General features: G+C 37.0%; 1 protein-coding gene across 1 annotated transcript in view; it reads left to right on the top strand.

The window, feature by feature from the left end:
* Nucleotides 1–1611: 1611 nt before the first annotated feature.
* prdm6 (PR domain containing 6) overlaps nucleotides 1612–24524 on the top strand; it is a 47140-nt gene continuing 24227 nt past the window's right edge. The window contains exons 1-4 of the mRNA XM_051668513.1: nucleotides 1612–1645; nucleotides 1945–2407; nucleotides 4537–4844; nucleotides 19921–20048. Of these exons, the coding sequence (XP_051524473.1) occupies nucleotides 1951–2407; nucleotides 4537–4844; nucleotides 19921–20048 (893 nt within the window). The 5' untranslated portion in view covers nucleotides 1612–1645; nucleotides 1945–1950. The remainder of the gene's footprint in view (nucleotides 1646–1944; nucleotides 2408–4536; nucleotides 4845–19920; nucleotides 20049–24524) is intronic.

Genomic DNA, 24524 nt, shown 5'->3' with positions numbered 1-24524 from the left:
AATTGACGCTCCGCGTTAATAATCCGGTTTTTGGCACAGAACATGATATATTTGGCCAGTTAATGTATCGATCCCCGCTGCCCCTCGAGAGCACTTTATTTCACTAGTCATTTATCAATGAATAAAAACACCGATACACTGTCATTATAGCAATGTTATTTCAAAGTATGACAACCGGTAAATGGTTCTGAGGTTGGATTTGACATGTATTACCAGCAAAATAATAATAATCTGCATAATTGCGCCATGACGCAGTTTGCACAGAAGTGTATCGAAGTGCCCGATCACTTCACTTTAAAATTATCCCCTTAAAAATATTATTAACACTAAATCTAAACTGTTTGCCTACGTTGTTATTATTCACATTATTTAGGAGTGAAATGCATTTGTAGACTAAAATTCATGTTTAGACGATTATGTGTTTTGGTTCGTTATCAGTCCGCAGAGACGTCTAAATGACGAATGACCCTGTCAAAACGTTGCCAGTCAAAACATCTGACCCCTCCTCTGTTCGGAATGGTGTAAAAATGCCCTACATTGAGATACAGAGCTCCTATCCAAACAGCACTAACTTTCTCAAGCGTCTGAACGGGTGGGAAACATTTCTGCTATCTAATGCGTTTATTTCATGCTCAAATCAGGCGAGCAACTGAAGGAAATTATAGAATTATCCAAAAATGCCCGATTGCAAGACTCATTCATTATCATGGAAATTAAATACACAATCCTGACAATCATTTATGATTCTAAGAAGTTTATTCCCACTTCTAAACGAGGCTTTTTCTTTAAAACGCAGCCTGGATTAAAAAAGTGTCTGTTTATTTAAAAAATATTGATTTAATAAACTCTAAACTAACTAGGAGTGACACAGACAGCATTAGCACACTATAACCAACTTAATTAATAATTAATAATTATTAATTATTTTTTAAAATAAATAATATTAATATAATAAATAATAAACAGTAAAAAAATACAAAATAATAATTTTATAAATTAATTTTTATAATAATAATAAATTCTAATGTAATAAATAACAATTAATAAACAGTAAAAATATACAAAATAATAATTGTATAAATTAATTTTATAATAATAAAAAATGATAATGAAATAAATAAATAACATTTAATAAACAGTAAAAATATGCAAAATAATAATTTTATAAATGTATTTTTATAATAATAAATAATTATAATGTAATAAATAAATAACAATTAATAAACAGTAAAAATATACAAAATAATAATTGTATAAATTAATTTTATAATAATAAAAATGATAATGTAATAAATAAATAACAATTAATAAACAGTAAAAATATACAAAATATTAATTTTATAAATGTATTTTTATAATAATAAATAATTATAATGTAATAAATAAATAACAATTAATAAACAGTAAAAATATAAATGTATTTTTATAATAATAAATAATAATCTGATCAATATTAATAATGTAATAAATAAAAATGAATAAACATCATATTGTGAGACAGATGCTCAACATAAGTCCGTCCAGAAGCCACGTGCTCGAGTGGGAGGACGTTTGCGTGTCCACGGGATTCGAGCAGAACTTGCGGTCAGTAGTGTGATGGTGTGAGTGAGTGTGCGGGAGTCACAGCTCGGACTCTTCTAATAAGGTAAGTCTCTTATTTCGCTTTATTCATGATCTATGTGACCTTTAAATGATGAATACAGTTTCACTGAACGCTCAGAAACCCGTTCCAGGCGCGTGAAAGAGAAAAGTCAAACACAAATCGGTTTCTTCACTTTTATACTTTCACTCCGCAGCTCATGACAGTGTTGAGAATGTTCGGGAATATTCTGTTCAGGCATGAATTCCAGTCTGATTAGATTCAGTATAAGTTAAGCCGGTTTTAGATGGATTTCTTGACTGGAGAATCCACGAGACTCGCTCATCCATCATGTGCTCTTACAGTCGGACATGCTGAAGCCGGGCGAGCCCAGCGGTTCTGCTTTCCTCAAAGTGGACCCGACCTACATCCAGCACTGGCAGCAGCTCTTCCCTCAGAACCCGCTGAAAACAGCCGCTCTGACGCCGCTGCCGACGCCGGTACCGGTGGAGAACCTCCGCCAGAGAGCCCACCTGATCTCGTCCACTTCTTCATCCTCGAGTTCTTCCACCACTCCATCCTCCGTGTCTTCTATAGCGGGTTTGAGTCAGCTCGTGGTTCCGCAGATCTCCCTGTTCGGACAGACTCTGAGTTCCGACAGCAGCAGCAGCTCGTCTCAACCCAAAGAACTTTGTTTGTCGTCAAACTTTAAGAATGATAAAGGGTCGCGGTTGAAGCTGAGCTCCGAGGAGCTGGACTACTACCTGTACGGACAGCAGCGGATGGAGATCATTCCTCTCAACAACCACAACGGAGAAATCAATAACCGTATGTATATTATTATTATTATTATTATTATTATTATTATAGGACAATTCCGCTGGAATTGCACTCATGAGTGTTGTAGCCTAAATAGTTGCACATAGATTTCAATATGTGGTGTTTAAAATATATATATATATATATATATTTCAAGACACTGAATCATGAGTGCATATATATATATATAAAATTCAATATGTGGTGTATATATATATATATATATATATATATATATATATATATATATATATACATATATATATATTAGTTTCATGATAAAATAACACTGCTGCATAACCGCAGGTAATTTTATTATATCTATCACCTTTTTAAACTTTTGAAGTCGGCCAAAAATGTGTCGAGCGCTTGATGGGAGGCACTTTGTGTAAAGGTGTGAGTTTTTGTAAAGATTAGGCCCTGTCGCACGAAATTATCAACGCGCAGTGTTATTAGAAAACATGCTTGAATATTTACAAAAATAAAGAAAGAAAGGAATTAATAGATACAATTAACCACCCATTAATTAATAAGCGTTTCCGTAATATTTGAGGTGATTTATATATTGAAATAGACTAAAATGAGTTTAAAATGTAAAATGTATTCAATATTTTAAAATCAGGCATTGAAGAATGGATAAATGCATTAATTGTCAAGGTCAAGAACTGTGATCTTTTCAACTCTAAATCATTCAATCTTCTGTATGAATCTTTATAAACTGTAAATTGATTTTTTCGACGCCAGTGGAGCGTTTTATCCGCACCCGTTTTCCGTCTTTAATTAACGTTATTCTAGTTTTCCCCCTGAAGAACTAAATAAGGGCTTTTCATGCATGAAGGGAAATACTGTATTAACATGAGAGGTGGACAGTGTTTATTCGGAGTGATCAGCAGTAATCTTCATCGATAAATGCCAGCAGCAGATGAGGGATGAGCGGACAAGCCACAATTAATTGCAGTATAGTTTTGTAGAGGAGAGTCGAGTGAGTGCGGATCACTGATCGATCTGCTCCATCGGCCAACATTCATCATCCCTACACGGGATATGTGTGTGTCTCCGGGGGACAGCGAGACTTCTTTATCACATTCAGGGTTCTCATATAAAGGCGCTTACAGCGGAACACATGTAGTTTAAAACGGGCCTTAATTTGTGTTACTGAACACTGTTTTACTCTGGATTGTGCAATGCTGCATGCCTATTGAGGTTAACAGGAATAACTTTGATGCACATTGCATGAAAAGAACACCTCGCTATATAAAATTACAAAAAGGGATAATAAAGGGATAATATAAAAAAAACATTTTTTTTTTTTTTTTTAATTTAAAGCCCAAATGCACAAAACAAAACACACTCTTTTTAAGGTACAAGGGCCGTCACCTTTCGGTACCTCTAGTACCGAAGTGGTAGCTCAGCGGTTAAGGCTCTGGGTTACTGATCAGAAGGTCGGGGGTTCAAGCCCTAGCACCGCCAAGATGCCACTGTTGGGCCCTTGAGCAAGGCCCTTGACCCTATCTGCTCCAGGGGCGCCGTATCATGGCTGACCCTGCACTCTGACCCCAGCCTAGCTGGGATATGTGAAAAAGAAGAATTTCACTATATATGTGCAAATGTATAATGTGTGATAAATAAAGAAAATTATAAATTATAAATGTATAGCTCGTTTTGGGGTTATAATTGCACCCTAAGGACCTATTGTGTACCTTTAATGGTACATTTATATGTTTCGTTCCTCTTGGAACAAAAATGTACCTACACAGTATCTTTTTGTCTCCTTAAGGGTATCACCCCAATGACGGCCCTTGCACCTTAAAATGTACAGGTTTAATATATTTCTTCCTATGATGCATGTACATTTTTGAATGATCAATATCATGCTGAATAAAGCTAAATATTGAGCTCTTTTTCATTTATGAATTGATATATGTGCCTGTTTTTACATTAAAATCTGGATCTAAAGCTTCATATATTTTTGTTTTTGTACCAAGCACAGTACATGAAATGTCTTTATGGAGCATCTGACAAAAGCACAATTTAAACTTTGTGTGTGACTCAGTGAAGGGGATCGTTCCAGCTGTGGTTCGGGGTCCCATCTGTGTGCTGGGGTGAATAACTGCTCCTCTCACTGTGCTGTCCCACAGGCTGTGACATGTGTGCGGACAACCGTAACGGCGAGTGCCCCATGCACGGCCCCCTGCACTCGCTGCGGAGGCTGGTGGGGACCAGCAGCACTTCAGTTGCCGTGGCACCACCAGAGGTCCCGGAGTGGTTGAGGGATTTGCCCCGTGAGGTGTGTCTGTGCACCAGCACCGTCCCGGGCCTTGGCTATGGCATCTGTGCAGCCCAGCGCATCCCTCAGGGCACCTGGATCGGGCCCTTCCAGGGCGTCCCCCTACCACTGGAAAAAGTGCAGTCGGGATCTGTGCGGAACACACGACACTTATGGGAGGTGAGTGTGTTTCATTCTCATGCTGAGATGATGTTGAAAGAAAATCAACTTAAACTGTGAATGTGAACAACCTGATGTGTGTCAAACACAAAGACGGGCAGGTGAGGAAACCACAGACACACAGAACTGTCACACACTTTACTCTTGATATTATCTGACAATCAAGAGGGACAGACAGCTCTCAGCTCAGGTTCAGTGCAGTACAGTGCTGCTGGATCATAAATTACTGTCACTGAGACCAGTGTCAGAAATTAAGTTTTACTTTAAGGGGCGATATTTCTCCACTGGATTTGATTTTCAGGGGCTTTGTTTACCTTCATAAGGGGAATTTGGTTTCTAACCACATAAAACTAAATGTGTCTCATCTGTTTAAATCAAATACTTAAGAAATTGTATTCATGAATTGATTAAATTTAAGATTAAGAATGTATTAACTCTTTCCCTTAAAATTAAATCAACATCAATGATGCAATAGTATGTATAACCAGGACTATAATAGAATCTTAAGTATCAGATTTTACAATTAAAAACAAAAAAATTCGTTCCAGAGACATTACTTTGCATTTTTAATTATTAGTCACTTTGTGTGGCATTGTTGTTTTGCCCCAAGCCCCCTTTAATTTCTCCCTCACATTTGACAGTTTTCTATGTTCTAAAATTAGACAAAGATAGATGAATAATAAATAAATAAATAAATAAACAGCTGGACTAATCCCTATGGCACTGGTGTATAGAAATACACACAAGGAGATAGAGTTAAGTGATAGAAATAGATAATCCTGTGTAATACAGAGTGTTATATGCTACAATGTCAGTGGACCAGCACAAAGATACTATGAAATGTATAGCGTTATGCACAATGAATATATGATGGATAGTACAATACATTATCATAAAGTAATATAAGTCAAGCTTCTTCAAGAGAAAGTTGAACTTCATGTGTGGCAAGTATGTGCTTTTGTTTTTCAAATAAATTGTGATGTAAAAAACTCAATGTTGAAATTCTTGGAGGAGTTGTCGAGAGATGATGTTGTTTTTGCAGTAGAGGCCGATTAGGGATGTGTTACAACTTTGATTGTCTGTTCCGTTGTTACAAACATATTTCAATGATTTGGTGATTCACGAAACATTCACTAGCTCTCCACCTGTGGTTTGAAACATAGTTACTTGTTTTTTTTTAATTGATAATATCTGCCCAGACTCTTTCTTGTCAGCATTCATGACAGCTGACTTTGAGAAGCTGTTGTTTATGATTTTCTACCTCCTCCAGAAGCACTTGAACTACTATTTGAAAACTGCGGTTTCTGCATCATTGTTAGTCACATGTCTTTAGTACATGACTCGTGTGACAAGTGGACTCAAATAGATTACACTCATGGGCAAAATAAGCAATAAATCAGTCACCCTCATTGTCTTTTGGTTTAAAATATTTGCAATCAAATTATTATCTTTTCTTTCACACTAATTGTGTCGTTCCAACAATATTCAATAAAAAAAATAGGTACAGCAGGGCTAAAGGCACACCTTAAAGGAATATTCCGGGTTCAATACAAGTTCAGCTCACTCGACAGTATTTGTGTCATAATGTTGATCACCACAAAAATTAATTTCAACTCGTTCCTCCTTTTCTTTAGTAAAAGCACAAATGTGTGTTCCAGCGAGACACTTACAATGGAAGTCAATGGGGTCAATCTGTAAACATTAAAATACTCACTGTTTCAGAAGTATAGACACAAGACATAAACAATATGTGAGTTAACATGATTTTACTGTGATTAAATCACTTACTAACCACATCTGTGGAAAGTTAGACAATTTTACAACTTCGTTGTCATGACAACGTAATGTCAAGAAACCCTAAAACAACTGTAAAAATGACGATTTAAACAACTTAATAAAGCATGAGTTTAACAGGAGAATTAATGTAAGTGCTTTTATAAAATTACAAGCTTCACATTTCTGCCTTTAAATCCTCCAAAAATTGACCCCATTGACTTCCATTGTAAGTAACTCGCTGGAACACACATTTGTGCTTTTATAAAGAAGAGGAGGAACGAGTGGAAATTAATTTTTATGGTAATCAACATTATGACACAAATGCCGTCGATTGAGATTAACTTGTATTGAACCTGGAATATTCCTTCAAAGAAAATTAGCTTTTTTCTCATCACAAAATGTTTCAAGATCTAAAAAATTAATTTCTTTTATTGAATATTGATAGAGCAACATTATTTGTGTGAAAATAAATAATAACAGAAGGTTGTTTAAATTAAAATTCTGTTTAAAAAAAAAAAAGGATATATAAACTTGGGTTCATATATTATGTAGATATCGGGGCAATAGTAGAAAATTATGTCAACATATGCAAAACACTTTTGAGACAAATTAAGATAATGTTTATTTAAAAAAAAAACTGTTCTGCAAAGGGTTAACCATTTCCTGTTCATTTCAATCACATTTCAGAACATTTCAAGTATTCTATAAACAAATGAATCTCTACTGTGATTGGATCAGTCGATATGAGTCCGCTTTAAACATTCTTCATATTAAATCTATTCCAACAGACTGAAGAAAAACATTGTGTTTTTACCCCAAATACAATCCTTTCACTTATAGGACAGTTATTGAAAAAACCTTTGATTTAATCACCTTGAACAAAACTGAAAATGACAAATAAGTATTTTCTCTCAAAATATCTGTGATTATTTCAGGGATTCTCATTAGCTACATAAATCTGCAACATTTAAAAATGATTAAATATTAGATCAAATTACCGCAAAATCAGCCGAATGCAATGATCTCATGGATCAGGAATATTCTGCAGTGTATAATGACAAACAGGTGTTTAGGAAAGTACTGTGGTAGTTCTTGTTGCTATAAAGTATTTTGGAGAAAATCAAATCAAAAGTGCATTTAGCTCTGTTGTAACGTACACTTTGGGACCAGATAATGACACCTTTTCTTTAAGGGGTGGGGGGTATTTAATTCTGTGATGTTTAATTAACCATTCTGATTGGTGCACATCTTTTGCACACTGACTAAATCTCGCCAATCAGAATATATTGCACAAAAATGTACCAGTGACAGAACAGAAATTAGAAAGGTGCATAAAGAAACACAAAAAGGCAAAAATAAATAAGCAACACTATCGACCATCATTTATGCAAAGATCATTTTTGTCCCTCCAAAAATGTGTTTTTGAACACTAAAATGCATTTTTGAATGTAAAATGTGTGAATAAGGAAAAACGTTTACCAAAATAAATGTTTTTGCCCATATTGCACAGCCAGTGCATTCTATATCTTTAATTCCATTACAGCACTTAGACATCCACTCGATCGCTGCAGAACTTATGTCTCCACACCCTGCGTTACATCATTAACGTGCAAATGACAGATGTGTTGATTTGTAACATTGTTGCTATGGTTTCAAGGAACAGTCAAGACTAGCTGCAGTAGTGCATCGTACTATGGTGGTTAAGCAGCAAGCTACAGTACATCATTGTACGAGAGACACACTCCAGATCGAGAAACACACTGTTACTTGTTCTATAGGGTCAGTGTGACGTCACTTTATACTCTCACTCAACAAAGACGACAGAGCTCTGTTGGGTGAAGGGAACACATGCACAATACTCCAGCACACACTGGAATTCTCTTATCATGCCAGTGCAGTGTAAAACACAAACATTTCAGCACATAATGTGTGTGTGTTGTGAATATCTCTGGCCGCTAGATCACTCAACTAAAACAGCATCGAGAACAGCCGTAGAATTATCCTCTGCTGTATGTCAGAAATCACTGTAATGGGGAATTAATCACAGGCTAAGTTTGGCAGAGTTTGTGAGGTGTCATACTCCGGGTTATGAGTGCGCTCAGTAGCTCTGCAGATTAATATTTCTCGTTAGATCATCTGTTAACATAATATTAGCACAACAGATCTCACGCTGCTCTCATTCGCTCATTTACATTCATTACAGCTTGATTAAGAATGTCTGCTCGCTTTGCTCTCTGAGCTTTTATTGATAGCTATTGTAGTATTTTTGTGAAATATTTATGCCTCATGTCAGACATGTTGGTTAAAGGTGTGATAGGAACCATTTGTTAAGTCAATTAGGAGTGAATAAAACTCAGTTCATCTATTGCTGTAATGACTAGCTACTACTTTAATGAACAGAATTCTCACAGCACACTAACTCTTGATGCTCATGCGGCAGTATATTAAACAAATGTTTATTCTACACTGTGGTGGTCTATAAGATGCAACTAGATGATGGTCCAAATGCAACTTCATTAAGTACGTGATTATACATTGTTAAAACAAATAAGCTGCATGTAGTGCTTGGCTAATGACACTGGACGGGTGGGATCTTTTGCTGTTTGATAAATGTGTTAATTACCCAAATATATTTGTATATTTGCATATGTTGCTCATTTAGTTTTAATGATATAAATACAGATGAAGACAGAAGTGTATATGGTGTTTTGTAACATTTACTCAAGTCATTATGAACATTCGGCCTAATGTTTGTTTGTCCCGGTCGTGGCGTACGGGGGATTTGTGTCCGTCAGTTCCTCTGGTTTTCTCTCTGGCCTGTCACAGACGTTGAGAATTATTCCACTGGTCCGTGGAGGGTTTTCCCACCCGGACTCTGGAATGCTTTTCTAAAGAATACTGCACACATTTCTCTCACTGATATGCCCATTTTCAGTCATATTTACCAGCTGTAAATCGTGTGAATGGAGCCGTTTGTGCGTGTTTCACGCTCACCGTGTCTAATTTAAATATCTTTGTAAAAGTCTCGCCCAATAAATATCTGCACTTGTTAGTCGTTCTGTCAGGACATCGAGTGTATGATGATCATCCACATTTATAAACTAAACACTATCTGTTGTTTTACTGCATTAAATGATATAGTAGCTCGTGTAAAGTGTGTCAGTGTGGAGTTGTGTTTGCTTTAGCTCTCCGTCAATCTTTGTATCACTTACAAAACGAGAACAGTGTCATACTATAGTACAGTGAAGGGATCAGACTGCAATATATGATCGCCACATTCATATACCATATTTACATGCTGTTCTGAAGAATAACATGGTACTTCCATAGTAAATGACCAAAAAACATGGTAATACCATGGTGCATTTTGGTATGTTTTTGTTGGTGTGAATGCTTTTTGGTCATCATGTTATAGAGGTGCAGAACATCATATGAAATATAATACAGTGATTTCTGGCTCTTAAATAGCTGGGGTTGGTGCAGTTGTCGGTTCTATTTATGCCATTCATTTGACAAAATTCTTTAAACAATATTGGGTAAACTATTGGGGTAGAAAATAGTCTGTGACTGAATGCTTTTTATTCAATGTAAATATCGAATAATTACTGCGCATGATGGTGCTTTAGTCATCTGCTGATGGGAATATTATTTTCTAGTGGTGGGCAGAAGGTCACTGGCATCTACTATGATGTCACCACTTGCGTCTGTATCAGTGGGTGTTCTGGGTGCCAGGATAATTATTTTTATCTTCCAATCTCCGCTACAGAGGTGACTTGTTTAACATGGTTTCACTGTATAATTTGTCACTGAAGTTATTTTATGCTTCATTAGTGACTGTGTTATGAGAGAAATCACCTCGAGATGTATCACGCTCTCAGTGTAAACACAAGCCTTTTTCACGCCGTAACATTCAGTCGTGACCAAACAGTTTCGTTTGGAAGTAAAACACGCAAATTCTTGCTCACATTGAGTTCATAGTTTCCGCCACACATTTTTTCATCACTTTTATTTTCAATCCTTCAGTTTGGAATGAGCGTTTTTAAGAGCAGCGCTGCGTGCTGTGTTTTCAATTGACTATTTTTACTTTAAGATTTGTTTAGTCTGGAAGTTTATGAGCCACGTCTGACGTGCAGCTGTTACAATTACAGACAATAAAACCCCCAGTGTTTATGTTAATATTTGTACTCATACTGTATATCTTTAACTTCTTAACTAACTCTCCATATTGACATCCCACTCGGTCTGAGAGAACATTCAAATAATGCTGTTATGATAGTAAAAATGATGTTCTTCAACAGACATAGCCCTGCGTGGCTTTTCTAAGGTGCTGTAGATGCTCTTTGATGATATTGCTGTGTGTGATCATCAGTAGGGTGTTTCCTTTGATATTGTTATTGTGATTATTAATTTTGATGAATAGAATTTACATTAAGATACTTGTTTTGTGTGGGGCATTTGCATGCCATATTCTTTATGTAAGCAATGCATCAAAATAACTTGAGAACTATGTTCCTGAATTGCTTTAACATTTTAATTGCACGTACAATAAAAAGTGTTGTTCACATTTGGAATAAATTGTACACAGTATAATTAAGAGGAAGTGAGCATTACTGCATGCCTTTGCATTCATGCACACAATGGCCAAAAAAACATGTTGTAAATAGAATATTTTGATGCACCTAAATTCAATACTGTAATTGACACTTTACACTGTAATTGTAATCTTGATTATTTGTTCAATTAATTGTGCAGCACTAATCACCAGTTAATCACAGTGTGTATGTCAGTTTGGGTTAACACCATCATGCAGTGAAATGAAATGGATCCTTTATTAATGTGGACATCAGGATTTATCTAAAAACTGTTTCTGTTAATCAAACTGTTTCATATTCAGAGTGAAGCTCAATCGACAGTATCTGTGACATAATGTTGATTATTAACCCAAAAATTAATTTCGACTCGTCCCTTCCTTTTCTTTAAAAAAAGCACAAATCTGTGTTGCAGTGAGACACTTACGGCTTTAACCACCACACAAACCACGCAATTGCATGGGGCCCCGGACGTTGGGGGCCCCCTGGCCTGAGTAGGAAAGCTCTGCAAAAACCGCATGAGGGGTGACATGTTGTTCTGGGTAAACATGCGAATATGCTGTTATCTGCGGTCTCAGAGCGGTTCATGAAGCCGCTGGGTTCGGGTCAGTAGGACTTTTCGTTCGGGTTTGTAATTTATGAAAAAATATACAGGCCTTCCGAACTTGTTTCGCCCACGCGCGCTCACACAGATACGCGACGAGTTAGGGGCCGTTCACTCCGAAGTGTTTTTGCGTGCGTCTACTCTGTTTCCCCATTGTTTTTCTATGTAAACGCGCTGGATGAACATCCTTGATTGCTGTACTGCGTCTCGCTGTTTCTTCAGTGTCTCACGCAGGACCGGCACATTTTTAGACGCTGTGTCAAGTTAAAAATAACCTGCGTTCTGTTTCATTCGTTGCGCTGCGTCTAGACTGTTTTTAGCGCAGGTGTCACAAAGATTTTATGTTCTGAATAAGTTCAGGCTGCAAAGAGGTGACTGTTACCATTTTAAACATTATTCCAGATTATTCTGCACCAAGCAATGTTTCAGCGCTTGATAAACAGCAATGTTTTTTCTGTGTGCTGAGGGGCCGCCGTGCTTGTGTGTTTACTGTTACTGTAACGAATGTTACCTACGATGCTTTCATAAAATACAGCCTTTTGCATCATGATGAACAACACACTGCAGCATTAGAATATATGCTGGGAAAGTAAATAAGACAGAAACATACAAATCCTCAAAGTAATAATAATAATAATACTGTATCATATTATAATGACAATCTAGATAACAATAAATAATTGTTGGGTTATAATATTAATATATACTGTAAGTTCTGCACACCCTGTACACACACACACACACACACACACACACACACACACATTGTAAACATATATGTAGTTAATATTGCTTTTTTATCACTGTATTGTGGAAAAACTGGAAAACTTGCATTAATTATCTTTAACTAGATTTGTATTTCATTAAACATTTTGAATGTACTTGGCTACAACGGCTGATGATTTAAAATCAATTTTGTCATTTTTTTAGCGACATTTTTCAAAATGGGGCCCCGGGTTGGTTGGTTGCTTGGGGCCTCAGAAATCGTAAACCCGCCCCTGCCAGTGAGACACTTACAGTGGAAGTCAATGGGGTCAATTGACAAAACTTGTGTGTTATTTGAGCTGTAAAGTTGATTAAATCGTAATTTTTTTGGTTGTGTTTTATTGTCATGGCAAACAAGTTGTAAAATTGGCCATAACTTTACACAGGAAAGGTTAGTAAGTGATTTTATCACACTAAAATCATGTTAACACACACATTTATAATGCCACAAATGCTGTTGATTGAGCTAACTTGTATTGAACTTAGAATACTTCTTTAATCTTGATGATTAAGTGTCTTGAAAGTCACTCAAAATGAAGTGTTTCATGTCGATCCACAGGCGTATTAAGACGCTAAACAGTGTTGGTCTCTTTCAATGAATAATACTGTTTTCTCTTTTTCCTGAGTGTGTAATGAAATGAGCCTAATTACATTTCACAGTCAGTAAATACACAAAGAGCTCATTGACTTCTTTTAAACATGAACAATAAGCTGAAAGAGTTTCTGGCACGAAGCTGATAAAGTGAGACGCAGATGAGGCCAGCGACTGAGAGAGTGTTTTAATACGGCTGAAGCGATAAGGAGCGCCGCTATCACCTCCAGAGACGCATGCAGACCGCATCAGCGCACAACTGCACCATTTACATGCTCAAACCTCTCGCCTCATGACCTGTAAGTGTTTCATGTGATAACTCGTCGCGGCACCATTAGTTAAAGTGTTCGTCTCTCCTCGAGCACTGGAAGCTTTGAGCGATCTCTGCACGGGTCTTGGTTGAGTTTAAGGGCTGCTGGGTCCTGATTTACCCACTGTAATGAGGTCAAGAGGTCAAGCGCCTGTCAGCCAGACTGTCTCCCGTGCGTTCTCTTTCTCCGTGGGCCGGTCATTGACGTTGCGCTGGTCAAAGGCTATTTACTGCTTTCAGTCAGTGACAGGGTCCAATCACTGAGGTGTAAATGTCGTCTGGAGAGATTGAGTAGTAAGTAACGCAGTGACAGACCTCCGTCAGGTGCGATCAATAGCAGGACGAGGGACACTGAGACCTGCAGGCTTGACTCATTACAGAGGGGATGTGATGTAGACCTCCTTCAGTCGGATTGTCCGGTTTAGTCCATCAGAAATATCCCCATCTGGTGTCATAAACACACTAAAACACATTTCACTTCAGATTCACTCATCAGCACTAACTCATTCAAACACTGCATACGGGAATTTATAAATTAGGCAGTTTTCTTGATTATCGTGATCATTTGCTGGATCGATATCTCCACTGAGAAATAAACGGTTCACAGCAACAATACTGACAGAGTTCATATGTGTAATAAACTGAAATGTCGATATATTATAAAGTTGTTGTTTAGCATGTAGAGACATCGCAAGATCAGAGATTTTATGAAACTGATCATGTAAAGGCCAGCTTCTTAATGTCTGAGGGAATATTTACAATGCCAACCGTTTAATTGATACTGTAATGTAGATGAATCTGTGTTTAATGCAAAGAATTATTTCCTTACAGAATTTTTTACTCGTTTTCCTGCAAAAATATAATATATATATATTTTTTTAAAAGATACATTCACTTCAGATATTTTGTCTTGTTTTCAGAGAAATCGAACAAAATTAATTATCATAACGAGAAAAACCATTTGCCAGTGGGTTAAGAAAAAAAAAAAAACACTCCATTGGCAAATAGTTTTTTCTCGTTATGAGAATTAATTTTGTTCGATTTCTTTGAAAACAAGACATAATAACTTACATCATTCTGCTTCTCAAGTCTTTTTTTCTTGTTTTAACGATGTTTAACATACAGGTGCATCTCAATAAATTAGAATGTCGTGGAAAAGTTCATTTATTTCAGTAATTCAACTCAAATTGTGAAACTCGTGTATTAAATAAATTCAGTGCACACAGACTGAAGTAGTTTAAGTCTTTGGTTCTTTTAATTGTGATGATTTTGGCTCACATTTAACAAAAACCCACCAATTCACTATCTCAGACAAATTAGAATATGGTGACATGCCAATCAGCTAATCAACTCAAAACACCTGCAAAGGTTTCCTGAGCCTTCAAAATGGTCTCTCAGTTTGGTTCACTAGGCTACACAATCATGGGGAAGACTGCTGATCTGACAGTTGTCCAGAAGACAATCATTGACACCCTTCACAAGGAGGGTAAGCCACAAACATTCATTGCCAAAGAAGCTGGCTGTTCACAGAGTGCTGTATCCAAGCATGTTAACAGAAAGTTGAGTGGAAGGAAAAAGTGTGGAAGAAAAAGATGCACAACCAACCGAGAGAACCGCAGCCTTATGAGGATTGTCAAGCAAAATCGATTCAAGAATTTGGGTGAACTTCACAAGGAATGGACTGAGGCTGGGGTCAAGGCATCAAGAGCCACCACACACAGACGTGTCAAGGAATTTGGCTACAGTTGTCGTATTCCTCTTGTTAAGCCACTCCTGAACCACAGACAACATCAGAGGCGTCTTACCTGGGCTAAGGAGAAGAAGAACTGGACTGTTGCCCAGTGGTCCAAAGTCCTCTTTTCAGATGAGAGCAAGTTTTGTATTTCATTTGGAAACCAAGGTCCTAGAGTCTGGAGGAAGGGTGGAGAAGCTCATAGCCCAAGTTGCTTGAAGTCCAGTGTTAAGTTTCCACAGTCTGTGATGATTTGGGGTGCAATGTCATCTGCTGGTGTTGGTCCATTGTGTTTTTTGAAAACCAAAGTCACTGCACCCGTTTACCAAGAAATTTTGGAGCACTTCATGCTTCCTTCTGCTGACCAGCTTTTTAAAGATGCTGATTTCATTTTCCAGCAGGATTTGGCACCTGCCCACACTGCCAAAAGCTCCAAAAGTTGGTTAAATGACCATGGTGTTGGTGTGCTTGACTGGCCAGCAAACTCACCAGACCTGAACCCCATAGAGAATCTATGGGGTATTGTCAAGAGGAAAATGAGAAACAAGAGACCAAAAAATGCAGATGAGCTGTAGGCCACTGTCAAAGAAACCTGGGCTTCCATACCACCTCAGCAGTGCCACAAACTGATCACCTCCATGCCACGCCGAATTAAGGCAGTAATTAAAGCAAAAGGCGCCCCTACCAAGTATTGAGTACATATACAGTAAATGAACATACTTTCCAGAAGGCCAACAATTCACTAAAAATGTTTTTTTATTATTGGTCTTATGATGTATTCTAATTTTTTGAGATAGTGAATTGGTGGGTTTTTGTTAAATGTGAGCCAAAATCATCACAATTAAAAGAACCAAAGACTTAAACTACTTCAGTCTGTGTGCATTGAATTTATTTAATACACGAGTTTCACAATTTGAGTTGAATTACTGAAATAAATGAACTTTTCCACGACATTCTAATTTATTGAGATGCACCTGTATTTACTGGAACATAAGACAAAAATACTCCGTAAGTAAATGTTTTTTTACAGTACACACTACTTTTATGATACTTTTATGGTGTTTTTTTGTGATTTTGGAGTTTGACAGACTTAGTCTTCATTTACTTTCATTACACAAAAAAGAGTGTCCAGGATATAATTAAAAGAAAATTCTAACAATGCAAAAAAATAATTTTCTTAATGAATATTTTTGTCTTGTTTTAAGAATTTTAAGAAGCTATTTTTACTGGAAAAAACAAAATGACATACAAAATCTTAATATCTTACGTCATTCTGCTTCTCGAATATTTTAATTTTAATTTTATTTTTTACCAGAAAATAAGACAAAAACACTCTGTAAGAAAATAAATATTTGCACCATTCTGGGTTGATTTGTAAATACAATTCCACTGAAAGTTTTTGGATTTGCATTGAAGTAGCTGTTTATTTGTTTGTACATCATTTTTTGCTTTTAAAGGGACAGTTCCCCCAATAATGAAAATTCTGTTATCATTTACTCACCCTCATGCCATTCCAGATGTGTAGGACTTTCTTTCTTCTGCTGAACACAAATGAAGATTTTTAGAGGAATATTTCAGCTCTGTAGGTCTATACAATGCAAGTGAATGGTGACCAGAACTTTGAAGCTCCAAAAAGCACAAAGTCAGCATAAAAGTAATCCATAAGACTCCAGTGGTTTAATCCATGTCTTCAGAAGTGATATGATAGGTGTGGGTGAGAAACATATCAATATTTAAAGGAATAGTTCACCCAAAAATCGATAGGTTGGTGTAAGAAACAAATTGATAATTAAAACGTTTTGAACTTTAAATTGCTGCTTCCGCTTAGCGCTGTATTTCTGTTTGAAATGAACTAACTCTCGTGTGACGTTCGTTCCTCTGTTGTATACAAAGCACGTGCTTCTGACTTCTCGCGTGAACGTGCCATTGCACTTACGTCTCTAATGCGTCAACTGCTGGCAGGAAGTGATTTTTAAAAGTTAATAAAGTTTTAATTATCGGTTTGTACACCAGCCTATCGATTTGCTTCAGAGGACATTAATTGATCGACTGGAGTCTTTTGGATTACTTTTATGCTGCCTAAATATGACTTTTGGACCGTTAAACAGCCAGCAGTCTAATGGCACCCGTTTACTTGCATTGTATGGATAAACTGAGCTGAAATGTGCTTATAAAAATCTTCATTTCGGGTTGTGCTGAAGAAGGAAAGTCACATACATCTGGGATGGCTTAAAGGTTAGTAAATCATGAGAGTATTTTCATTTTTGGGTGAACTAATCCTTTAAATATTGATCTGTTTATCACTCACACCTATCATATCACTTCTGAAGACATGGATTAAACCGCTGGAGTCGTACTTTTATGCTGCCTTTATGTGCTTTTTGGAGCTTCAAAGTTCTGGTCACCATTCACTTGCATTGTATGGACCTACAGAGTTGAAATATTCCTCTAAAAATCTTCATTTCAGTTTTGCAGAAGAAGGAAAGTCATACACATCTGGGATGGCTTAAAGTAAATCATGAGAGAAGTTTTATTTTTGCGTGAACTATCCCTTTAAATCCTTTTTTACTATAATTGTTTACTTACGGTCACTTTCCAATGCATGTCCATGAGGGGAATCATGTTACGCTGCCTCTCGCGTGACTTAAGCAAGTTGGTATGTTTACGCGAGAACTTACAGGATACAACTGGAAGTGCAGCTTGATTTGTTTACAAGAGGATGCTGTTCACAAGCTTCATTGGTTTTGCATTTGAACATGCCAGCACGCTTACATCACAGGAGAGGCAGCGCAAACTAATTCCACTCATGGACGTGCATTGGAGAGCAACCGGAAGTAAACTATTACAGGGAAAAGGACTTAAATAATAACCTGTTTCTCACCCAAAGTGATTGTATCACTTTAGAACACATTAATGTATCCACTGGAGTCTTATGGATTACTTTTATGCTGCCTTTATGTGCGTTTTTAAGCTTCAAAGGTCTGGTCACCATTCACTTGCATTGTATGGACCTACAGAGCTGAAATATCCTTCTAAAAATCTTCATTTGTGTTCAGCAGAAGAAAGAAAGTCATACACATCTAGGATGACATGAGGGTGAGTAACTGATAACAGAAGTTTCATTTTTGGGTGAACTGTCCCTTTAAATCAGTTTTCCAGCTGTCAGTAAATGCGAGTGATGTCAGATGAGCAGCTGGTCTGTCCGTTTGCGTTACAGTCAGGATTAAATCATATAAATCACCTTTATGGCCTGTTTATGGTAATTCTAACTCAAAGTCATAACAAATCTGCCTGACTGACTGCGAGCAGTAGATCACAGTGATGTCTATCAATCACAATGAGTTTTCTGTGCGTTCCCATATATTACACTGTGAGACAGTAAATACATCGATGGTAAATGCAGTTTATACTGAAACAGTATGCTGAATAATGCTCACAGAGATATTATTACTGGTGTTTGCTTAGTCAAGCGTCACTACTAATGCTCATAAGGGCTTTTCACACTTGAAATCGTTAACCCCGGGTTATTCTAAACCCTTCTGAATCCTGGGTTGCCTGATTCATGTTTCACACTGTTCATTCTTTACCCTGGATTAATAATTAATCTTGGGTATTCATGTTCCGATGTTTCACACTGTGCATTCGTAAACCCCAGGTTAATGTTATTATTTGGACAATGATTGGACGACCCCCTTTCAAAATGACAAGTGTGGAACATTGCTTTACCCGGGGTTAAAGCGGGGTTTAGAATGAAGATAACCCGGGGTTAAGCGCAGTGTGACACATTGACAGAATGTTCAATCTGGCCAACTAAGTCTATGGGATTTTTCGTATTGTCCACTGTGCGATCAGTTAGGTCGGAAGTTTGGTGGATGTTGTTTCAGTTTTGATCTTGGTTTAGGGATTTTGTAAACTGTGAACCATGTCTGTAGAATAACAGCATGAAACAGTGATCCCTCAAATCATGTGTGTCGTTGAGGAGAGGTGTGCTGTTACTTTACTAACAGATCACACTTCACCTGAAAAAACCCCCATAGAGTTATATTGTAGGAGGGACTCCAGTCAGATCTCGAGAGCAGATGCCTACACAATAAACCCCTTAAAGGAATAGTTCACTCCAAAAATAATTTTCCCACCCTCACTTTATTCCAAACCTGTACGACTCACTTTCTTCTTTAAACACAACAGGAGATGTTAGTCAAACCATCACTGGAGCTCCACAAAAAACATGAGGTTAAAACAGAGGAATGAGAGCGGACACGCGGGGTCACAGGGGTCAGATACGCTCCAATGACGTCTGCTATAGAGATGTTTTATAATGTCAGCAATCTTGAGACAATCAATCTACAGTACACTGTCTTTATATCATGCTCGATGCTCTTCGTGTTTTGTGTGTTCACATCTCTGCAATGTGTGTCTAATGAACTTTTATAAAGATGAAATATCAGTAACCCACAAATAAATGTCATAAATCATCACAAACAGAAGCCGTGGTGAGAATTAAGACTAAGATAAAGAAAGCAAATCCAATGCCAAGTTTATTCTCTGTGTTCCACTGCATTTATTTTCCCTTTTTTGGTTAAATTTGTATATAGCAGAACCAAACCATACAGTAAAAAATTAATCAAGATATGAAGTGTCTAAACGGCAGATGAATTGTTGTTTGTTGACAGTACTTCTGATGGTTTGGTAAATGTTTCTCTTTCAGATTTATGATCAGGAGGGCACGTTACAGCACTTTCTTGACGGTAATGAACCCAGTAAATCCAGCTGGATGAGATACGTACGATGTGCCAGACACTGTGGAGAGCAGAACATGATGGTGGTGCAGTACAGGTACGGTACACACGACTGTATATCACACGTCTGAGATGAGTGAAAGCATTTCTACCAGACCCTGAATGATCTGAATCCAGTCAAAGTCTTTCTAACAAGTCAGTCCACTGTTGGTCATCTTTGCGACGCTCTTGGGAGGTTATTTCCAGTCATGCCAGTACAGCTCCTGTCTACTTGAATAGGGAAAGACCGAAATCTCGAATTAGCAAGTTGATTGACAGGTGATGTCTGTATCTAAAAGGTGATTGGCTCTTCCTTTCTACAGCCGTTGGGTGTTCCAATTTCTCCCATGATTTTAATAGAAGTGGTCCGTCTCTACTAAATAGTCTCTGAACTAAACACTAAACCAGTGGTTCTAAACTAGCCAGTCACGACCCAATAATGGAGCACAGGTCTGTTCTGATAGGGTCACCAATCACACGACACTGACCCATCTAAACTCGCGAGTCAAACTCTCTGTAATTTCTTTTCTCAGCCCTAAAGCACAATTTTTCACTTAAATATTACCAAAATGTGAATCATGTTGGACTTTTAAAGACATTATTTCTGTTAGGGGAAAAAAAAAGACATCAGTGATCACCAGATCGTTTTAGCTAGTTCATATTCTCAAAACTTAAGTTAAAAAGTAAAATGGGAAAATAAACGCTTCAATAGACAGTTCTATGTTAACTTATTGTTATTACACAGTATTCTGATGCCACAGTACTTACGTGGTCATCAAGCTTCAAAATACCGACGGTACATCGTGTTTTTCAGTAATCACAGTTGTATGTATGATAGTATAATTCCCGATAGTAACTCTGTTGTGAAACGGCATTTACGACTCAGACTCGACCTGATGAGTCCAGCACGAGTCCAGCGCTGCAATAGCGGCTGTTCAAACAGGACATTAGATGGAGCACGACAGAACGCTGGGATCTCAAGACGCACTTTTCCAAATCGAACTCTTTTAGCGTTTAAAAGATGCAACGGCCCAAAACCTCCATCTAAACCATCATCAACACATCTAAAATTCAAATGCACATTCAATATGATTTCGAATGTGCATTTTTATCTTGAATTCAACTCGAATTAAAATTTCTAATTTTAAAGGAATAGTTCACCCAAAACTGATAATCACTCCACTGGTTTAATCCATGTCTTCTGAAGTGATATGATCACTTTAGGTCAGAAACAAAGCACAAATTCAATCCTTTTTCACCCAAACCCTTCTCTTCTGACCAGCTCTTTTAAACGGGTTCATGAGAGAAGCTCGTTTACAAAGGATTTTTTGATTTCATCAACGATAATGAAGGCGAGACAAAAAAGGCACATCATGACGATAATTAAAGCATGCTTATGATGAAAATATGACGAGATAAAAATTATACTGCAAGTTATTAAAGGAATATTTCAGATTCAATACAAGTTCAGTTCAATCGACAGTATTTGTGGCATAATATTGATTATCACAAAAAATAATTTTGACTCGTTCCTCCTTTTCTTTAAAAAAAGCACAAATGTGTGTTCCAGTGAGACACTTACAATGGAAGTCAATGGGGTCAATTTTTGGAGGGTTTAAAGGCAGAAATGTGAAGCTTATAATTTTATAAAAGCACTTACAATGAATTATACTGTTAAAACTCATGTATTATATGAGCTGTAAAGTTGTTTAAATTGTCGTTTATACGGTCGTTTTAGGTTTTAGGCGTTAGGTCGTCATGGCAACGAAGTAGTTAAATTGTCTATAACTTTCCACAGATGCGGTTAGTAAGTGATTTAATCACAGTAAAATCATGTTAACACACATATTGTTTATGTCTTGTGTCTATACTTTTGAAACAGTGAGTATTTTAATGTTTACAGATTGACCCCATTGACTTCCATTGTAAGTGTCTCACTGGAACACACATTTGTGCTTTTATTAAAGAAAAGGAGGGACGAGTCAAAATTAATTTTTGTGGTAATCAACATTATGCAACAAATACTGTCGAATGAGTTTAACTTGTACTGAACCTGAAATATTCCTTTAAATAACAATGCAAGAAATATACAGATGCAGAAACATCCAGAGAATCTGTTTATAGAAGACGATATTAGATATGGATTTCTCGTGGATTTCTCCGCTTGAGCTGCGTGAGTTAAACACAACGAACACCGGTAAAATGAACCTCTTCAAAACGGGGTAAATAACTCATTCAAATGCACCAGATTAATCATTATGTGCACAACATACAGTATATGTGATATTACAACTTACATCTGCACAGATAATCAAGTGAATGAACAGGTGAACTTGAACTAAGTGACACGCTAGTCAGAATACGTGTAATTTGCGTTGCAGGTGTTGTGAATACTCCGTTCTGTAAGAAACACACAATGTAATATTCCTTAATGGAAAAAGTCTCTAAAGCATGAAGAATTCAGAATACAGTCGGATCATTTCTAAAAAAACGTATCTTATACTTCAGTCTGTTCATTATTATTTCAGGATCTCAGGTTTTTCACAAGGACAGTATGTATATTTATATATGTTTAAATTAGAAAATGCTTGAATATTTGTTTAAAGTTTGACACTTTTTTGTCCATTTTGCACATAATTATCAACTAAAAGATATTATGTTTGTTGACTAAAATTAAATGTAATTTTCGTCAGAGTAAAACTGACTGAAATGAATTAATATGACGAAATATTGAGTGAATTTAAAAGGCATTTTCATCAAACTGTGACTAAAACAAAAAATGGTGAAAAAACTAACACTGGAAATGAGCCAGTGTGAGTGGATGTGTGTCTACAGTTGATGCTTTACAGAAGGACAAATCTGCTGTGCTTTTGATTGTGAGATTGTGAGCTTCTTGATTTGAAGGAGGGTGGAGATGTTCCCCTGTGAGCACATGATCGGGACGAGACGGTGTTGTAGGCTGACATGTTTCGTCCAGCCGCTGGATCCACTTTCATATGTTTTGATTTGCAATATCTGATTGGAATTCTCTTCAAAGCAGCTCGTGATGGATGAATCTTGAGCCACTGTTGTTTCGTGCTGACAATAATGTTCATTGGCATGTGCGCTGGGACGCCCTGCCGCTGTCTTTATGAGTCATCCAACCACAATACTAAATACATGTCATCGCGGGGAATGTTATCCAAGACGGAGGGGAAAACTGGCCTTTGATGTGCACATTTTGGAAGTCATGGCAGGCGTGTAAGAGACAGTGTTGGTTTACATTCTGAAAGTGTGCGAGACCACCCATCGCTCGGAAAACAGGCCTCTCTCAGCGCCACGCCGACTCATTGAGTCCCACTACATTTATTTGTGTGTTCCAGTGTTTACATTGAGTGAAGCCGAACTGAGGGGATAAAGAACATGCTAGAGCCGTGTGTTTCTCATGCCGTGTTTTCTCTCCTGTGGGTTACGAGATGTTTTTTATTTATGGGCTCGGCGCTTGTTTTATTTTGATGTCGTGGTGGAAAGAATTAATCAAATTCACTGATCTCAGCACTTCAGCAAAGACCAAAGAGCTTATTGTCAAATATTTGTAGCTTTTTCTCCTCAGGTCACGGCTCCTCTGATGAAACATAGTGTTTATGTCTGTCAGTTAAAGCACTGCTTTGTTCAGCAGAAGGGTTAGATTAAGGTTAAAGTTTGGGTCAAATTAAATTAGGGTTTGAGGTGAAGCGTGGAGTTCCAGTAGAGTTAGGGATTAGGGTTAGTTCGGTTCTCCGCTCAAGATGGATAAAATTGTGAAAAACCTTTTAATCTTACACTCCGCAAAACTGAATTGAGTAATCTTTAACAAAAAAATAAATAAAAAATAAATAAAATAAAAAATAGATATTTAAAGTATTATTAAGATTGTTAAAAATTAAACAATTCAATTTAATAGAATTTTGTTATGAAATTGAAACACATAAATCTTTAAAAAAAAATAAATAAAAAAATAGGCAAAATATTTATTGATTGTATAAATGGCTCATGTAGAAGTATGGCAAAAATCATTCATTTTTAAGATATGAGCTATCATACGTGGGGGGGGGGGAAGGGAACCTGCAGATTTCATTCTATTCATTAAACATGAGATGCTTTTTCTTCTCGTTTATTTTCTGAAGGGAATAAAAGGGGTTAAACTATGTAACACAATTTTTGTTCCTGGGTAGTAAGTGTTATTTCCTAATTGCTAATGCCTCAAAAGTATAGAAAATGGCTATTATTCCCCACAAACTTTGCTTTTTGATATTTTGAAATGTACCTATTTCCAATGAGAAAACGGGCGAATGTGTGTCTTTTCGTTCACATAAAGTCAGAAAAAACTACATATGAATCCAAATTAACATTCTCGTTATACTGTCCTTGGTAGCGGCGTTCAAAGTCCAGTATATCCTGATGGAAGAGCTCTCATCTTGCTCCTCCGAGTACGCTCCCATGTTCTCCTTGAATTTATCAAGATGAGCATCAAGGATATGGACTCTGAGGGACATCCTACAGCCCATTGTGCCAT

Source organism: Myxocyprinus asiaticus, chromosome 33 (genome assembly GCF_019703515.2).
Source record: "Myxocyprinus asiaticus isolate MX2 ecotype Aquarium Trade chromosome 33, UBuf_Myxa_2, whole genome shotgun sequence".
Lineage (NCBI taxonomy): Eukaryota > Metazoa > Chordata > Actinopteri > Cypriniformes > Catostomidae > Myxocyprinus > Myxocyprinus asiaticus.
Note: the sequence above shows the minus strand (reverse complement) of the source record. Positions and strands in the feature narration are given on the sequence as shown.